This window comes from Triticum dicoccoides, chromosome 5A (genome assembly GCF_002162155.2).
Source record: "Triticum dicoccoides isolate Atlit2015 ecotype Zavitan chromosome 5A, WEW_v2.0, whole genome shotgun sequence".
NCBI classification, from domain to species: domain Eukaryota; kingdom Viridiplantae; phylum Streptophyta; class Magnoliopsida; order Poales; family Poaceae; genus Triticum; species Triticum dicoccoides.
Window position 1 is genome coordinate 92,470,829 of NC_041388.1, and position 6,037 is coordinate 92,476,865.

At 46.8% G+C, this 6,037-nt stretch overlaps 1 protein-coding gene across 2 annotated transcripts; it reads left to right on the top strand.

Moving 5' to 3' along the window:
* The first annotated feature begins 293 nt into the window (after window positions 1-293).
* On the top strand, window positions 294-3,864 carry LOC119299623 (pentatricopeptide repeat-containing protein At3g29230-like). 2 transcript variants are annotated; one of them, XR_005146239.1, is made up of 2 exons: window positions 294-2,484; window positions 3,347-3,864. XR_005146239.1 is itself a non-coding variant. In XM_037576801.1 (1 exon), the coding sequence occupies exon 1, from the start codon at window positions 445-447 to the stop codon at window positions 2,260-2,262; it is 1,818 nt and encodes a 605-aa protein (XP_037432698.1). In that variant the 5' UTR covers window positions 294-444; the 3' UTR covers window positions 2,263-2,768. The 2 variants fall into 2 exon arrangements, 1 of the variants encoding a protein (XP_037432698.1); XM_037576801.1 differs by lacking the exon at window positions 3,347-3,864 and having other exon boundaries at window positions 294-2,768.
* Window positions 3,865-6,037: the final 2,173 nt, after the last annotated feature.

Here is a 6,037-nt window from a genome sequence, read left to right on the forward strand (position 1 = left end):
CCGACCCGTGGCACATTTAACATGTTTGTGCTGCGTGCTTTTCGGTCTGCTAGGCTATATTTCTGGGCCATTTTGGGTCTATTGGATTGTTTCTTAGGTTATATATATATATATATATATTCAAAAATTCGAAAAAAAAGTGCCGCGTGCCGTGCATGGCCCATTTAGGCTGTGCCGTGCGTGCTTCTAGCACGAGAAGCACGGCCTGTTTGGCCAGCTATACCCTCTAGCTTGTCTCAAAAAAAAAAGCTATACCTTGTAGCACACTGCCTATCCCGGGAGAAGGTTTTTGGCGCTGACCCACATGTCATCGAGCAAGACCACATCCGCAGGGCCTTCTCCTGGCCTGAGCAGCTCCCCTTCCCTCTCCGGCAACAATTACCGCAAACCACCGCCTCCTCTCCGGCGGCAACCACAGCGGCGCCATAGCTAGTCCGAACGCCAATGTCCACCGCTGCCTCTGCGCTCCGCCCGGCGCCGCGGTGGGGTGCGCCGTCGCAGCGCCGGCTCGTGGAGCAGCACCTGGCGTCACTGCCCCACGGCCTCCAGCGCCTCCACCACGTGCAGGAGCTCCACGCGCAGCTCCTCAAGCACGGTATCCACCTCGACCCGCTCACCGCCTCCAAGCTTATCTCCTCATACGCGCTCCAGCGCCGCCTCCCGGCCTCCCGCCGCATCTTCGCCTCCTTCCCCAATCCTCACGCCACCACCTTCCTCCCGAACACCCTTCTCCGCGCCTACGCGCTCAATGCCCTGCCCCACGCTGCGATCTCTGTCTTCTCCGCCATGCCCCAGCGGGACAGCTTCACCTACTCCTTCCTCATCAAGGCGCTCTCCTCAGCGGGCTTGACTCCCCTCAGGGCGGTGCACTCCCACGTCGTTAAACTCGGGTCCATCGAGGACACCTATGTCGGGAACGCGCTGATCGACGCCTACTCCAAGAACGGCGGGTTTTTGGACGCCAGCAAGGTGTTCGAGGAAATGCCTAGCCGGGATACCGTGTCCTGGAACTCGGCCATGGCTGCGATGGTGCGACAGGGCGATGTGGTAAGTGCGAGGAGGATGTTTGACGAGATGCCGGAGAAGGACACGGTAAGCTGGAACACCGTGCTAGATGGGTACACCAAGGCTGGGAAGATGGAGGAAGCGTTCGAGCTGTTTCAGTGCATGCCAGAGAGGAATGTGGTGTCGTGGTCGACGGTGGTGTCTGGTTACTGTAAGAAGGGTGACATGGAGATGGCTCGAGTGATCTTTGATAAGATGCCAACGAAGAACTTGGTAACGTGGACGATAATGGTCTCGGCATGTGCCCAGAATGGGCTTGTTGAGGAGGCTGGACGGTTGTTTACTCAGATGAAGGAAGCTGGTGTGGAACTTGATGTGGCTGCGGTTGTGAGTATCTTGGCTGCATGTGCAGAGTCAGGCTCGCTTGCTCTTGGGAAGAGGATTCACCGGTACGTGCGGACAAGGCAACTGGGGAGGTCGACCCATGTGTGCAATGCAATGATTGACATGTTTTGCAAGTGTGGATGTGTAAACCGGGCTGATTATGTCTTTGACACTGAAATAGCTGAGAAGGATTCAGTGTCATGGAACACCATAATTGGGGGATTTGCGATGCATGGGCATGGAGACAAGGCGCTGGACTTCTTTGCCCAAATGAAGCTACAAGGGTTCCGTCCTGATGCTGTGACAATGATCAACGTTCTTAGTGCATGCACACACATGGGGTTTGTGGAAGAGGGACGCCGGTATTTCAACAATATGGAGAGGGACTATGGCATTGTGCCACAGATAGAGCATTATGGCTGCATGATTGACCTTCTTGGTCGTGGAGGGCTCATCGAGGAGGCTGTTGACCTGATAAAAAGCATGCCTTGGGATCCTAATGAGGTAATATGGGGGTCCCTTCTCAGTGCATGCCGACTGCACAAGAACGTGGAGTATGCAGAAATTGCAGTGAACGAGCTCAGTAAGCTGCAGCCCTCCAATGCAGGGAACTATGCTGTCCTTTCAAACATCTATGCAGAGGCTGGGCAGTGGAGTGACATGGCAAAGGCAAGGATGCAAATGAAAGGAACCGGGTCTCAGAAGTCAGCAGGATCAAGTTGGATTGAACTTGATGAGGCATTCCATGAGTTCACGGTGGGGGACAGAAAACACTCAGACTCGGACCAGATATCCGAGATGGTTGATAGGCTGAGTTCACATGTTAAGGATGTTGGCTGCCTTCCAACAGCTCATGAGCTGCTTGTGCAGTGAGTCCTTTGCCAAGGGTGTGCTAAATCTCATGTTGCAGTCACAAATGTGAAATGCTTCCGTGAGGTGCTAGCATTGCACGGTGCAATCTATGTAAGCAAGCACCGGCTCCAGTGAATCCTGCAATCAAGAAGATGCTGTGACGTGGTACAGAATTACCCACGATGGACTGTAAACCCAGACATGTGTTCAAGCATTTCTCAGCATGTGCTCTTCTGCCATCAGGTTTGCTCTGTCGAAAACTACAACTATGTTAAGACGAAAGCTGGTGATGGGATGGACTGACAAAACACTACCAATACAGTGCTAGGTTGATTGAATAGTTCATAGGTTAGTACTTCTAGTGCTTCACTCAACTGGTTAATTGAAACCAAAACAAGCCATGAGGTAGGGTCTTCTAAAATATAAGGAAGTGAGAAGACCTCACATTAAAAGAGTAAGAAGTGATTTATGTAGTTACATTGTAGCAGAAAATGGTTATGTTGGAAAAGTAGATTAGTTGAGTGTTTTACAGTCGTTCATCCCATTTTTTGCATGTATCACTTTCATAAGAATGTTTTAGTGAGAAAAGCATACAATCTCCGTAATATTCTAATTCGGGTATTAAGCTTGTATCTCCTACAAAACCGTATAAATCATTCATTTGTACTTACTTTTGAAGTTTGTATTTCACGCTTCTTAGATATGTTAGTGTCATGCTATGTTATGAGGTTTATTTTTTTGTCTATTATCTTGTTTCTCTGTCTTTTGTTTCAACTTATAACTCACTGCTAAGACTATGAAGAATCCTGATTTAGGTTGCTGTGATGTTTATGATAGATATTCAACATGATATTTTTTTTGGTATGCATCTGGGTCATACCTGAATATTTAAGTTATCAAGCGGAATGTTTGGAACTTCAATAATTGGTTCACCAAGTTCAGACTGGTCCATGTCTTTTAAAAGTCATTGTTATGCTAAGAAATGGCTTGTAAGATGTTTTAGAAGTTTAAAGATACGCTCGTATATTATTTTGTTCTGTAACAATGTAATCTCCTTACAATAATCAAGGTAGAGAACTGACTTGCCTTTTCCTTTTTTTCTCAGCAAGGCAATCGAAAATCAAATGTATCTTCTTTTAGAGAGACCATGCTGATGCTGGGTGACACACCCTGAAGCACATCCTACCAAGCCACAAACATATAGCAAGTCATATCACCCTGCAATGGTCAAATTATCTAGCAAATGCACCAAAGTACACCAGCTCAACGAGATCACAGTACACAACACAAATCATAATGCACAATAAGGCCCTGTTTGGAACGAAGGAAAAACATAGGAATTTTGGAGGGTATGATTCCTGTAGGAAATATTTCTTTGGTACCGTTTGGAACAAAGGAAAAGCTATCCCTACAATTCTTTGAAATTCCTATGGATTGAGCTATTTCATAGAAATTTTTGGAGGACCTCATGTTTTCTTCTCCTTGTGTCTAGATTCCTGTGAATTTCCTGCATGACATCCAAATGAGAGTTTTGGAGTTTTCCTGTAATCCAGGATACATGGCATCCAGGATTCTCCAGTTTAGGTATAGTTTTCAGATGCAATTGGCTCTGGCTGCACTTTCTCATTATTTTTTCATAGATATTGGGTGTTTCTAATAAATTCTATGGGCTGCAAACACCTCAACGGTGCTCCAAACACTAAGTTACCAACATACACTTTCTGGTAAAAAAATATCATTTAGCAAAGATCTTTAGATAGAAGGTGGTTATCCTCTTTACCCCAGGAAAAAATTAGTGCATCAATTTATTTCTTGCTCTAAGTGCATCGGGCTAAATGACAAGAAAGTATGACTAAAGAGAGCAAAGCTATTATCTTTAGTTGGCTCAGAACAGCCAACAAAAACCAGTTTTAAGTTGTCATCGATATTGGAATCTTCACTACATGGTACTGTACATAATAGTCTCAGTTTGCTTGAGATGTTCTTTGAAGTGTAATAGACCATACTAAGTTTTAGTCTGGGTGTTCGATCCCTCGCTTTCCACACCTCGCCTAGTTCCTGCCTTTCAGCCTTGTAACAGTACTCTTTTGATTGACTGACAGAACAAGCCAGCTCAGAATCTTTGCTACGTTTGCAAGAGACGATCATGAAATGATGAATCTATTTTCCAGTGCTTCTTGCTTCTTCTTAACATGCCTGAAAAAAAGAAATATAAATAGGAATATACTCATATCGAATATTTTTGTTGGAGTACTATATATTGTGTAGCCTTTTGTATTTCCCCATTGTATAAAGGGCTTTCTGCCCATTTTCTGCACTTGTACATGGCCTACGACCCCATTAAAATACAAGCTGCATCTGTACATTACAGTTTTTAAGCTCCCAGGAATTACGGCGCTGTGGTTGATTGAGGCTTTTAGCCGCGGTCGTGGCCCCATCTGTAACTGTAAGTGTATATGCGCTTTAGTCGGTTTGACCGCACGTCGGTTCTCTTCCCTTTCCAACCTATCTGCTAGCCCCTTCCCTGAATCCCGATCCCCTTCCGTGTCCCCCTTCCACCGTGTCGCCGCCTCCGCCACCGCGCCTGCCTCTTCTTCGATGTCGCGCCACACCCAGTTCCCCGTCCACCTTCACTCCTCCCCGCGCCCTCTCCTCTGCACCTTTGTGCCGGTCGCTGAGACTTGCCTCTACCAGTCTACGGTGCTGGCGCTGGGGATCCGTTCCGCGCGGCGCTTGTTTGCCTCGGCTCGGCGTTCGCAAATGATTCTTCCTTAACTTCCTCTGCAGCGCCACTAACCCACTGCCGCGCCACCCGGCTCATCTCTCGCTGTCAACGGCGAGGCAATGGCCGGCGGCAGCGACGCGGGGGGCATGTACTGCAGGCGGCGCGGGAAGTTTCCACGGCCCTAACCCAGCAGTATGGTGGCGATGAGGGAGTTCGAACTGGCGATGTGCTTGTCGTGAAGTGGGAAGGTCATCAATTCCAAAGCATTGATGCGCTCGATCTGGTGGCTCTGAGCCTCAGCTGCACACCAACCCAAGGACCACCATGGCGAGCTTGGAACCCCTCCCTGCTTTAGGCTACATAATTATCTTACTAATTTGCTCAAAGGTATATGTATTGTGGCCCTCAGAAGCAGTTCTAAGATTCTTATTGTTATGGTGTGAATGGCATAATGAATAACTCAAAATGCAGATCATTATTTTACAATCATTGCTATTATATTCTCCATCTTCATGCGTGATATGTTGCATACCCGCTAATAAAAGGTCGTTCCTCTATTGTTTCTGGGTTACCTACCTATTTTTCAGTTTTGCATTCCTTTATGTACGAATTGTACTATACAGGAAGCATCAGATCAATCCCCCCCGCCCTCCTCCATCTTAGAATGTCTCAAGTCTCATGCCAAGAATGGCAACTGCAGAGTAATGGTTGCAGTACAGACAAAGTGCCCATGATACCGGTGGATGCAGCCTGTGAGCTGTGCTTTGACCTGATGCTTAGGGTAAATTTATCAAATTTTTCTGAAATTGTACCTCACGTTATCCATGTTCAGTTTGGACGTTCTTTGCTAATTAAGATGATTTCTTCCTGTTATGTGTCGTAACATTTTCTCAATGTGGTTTTAACGATCATTGGGGTTCTAACTGAGACAAAAGTTCAGGTGAGAACTTCAGAATAATCCCAAGTTCAAGTAAGCACTTTGGGATTTCGCCCACATCCAAATGGTATGTGCAAAACCTCTTATTCGCACTGCTCGTGGAGTTATAGATAGCATCCACATCATGAGATTTT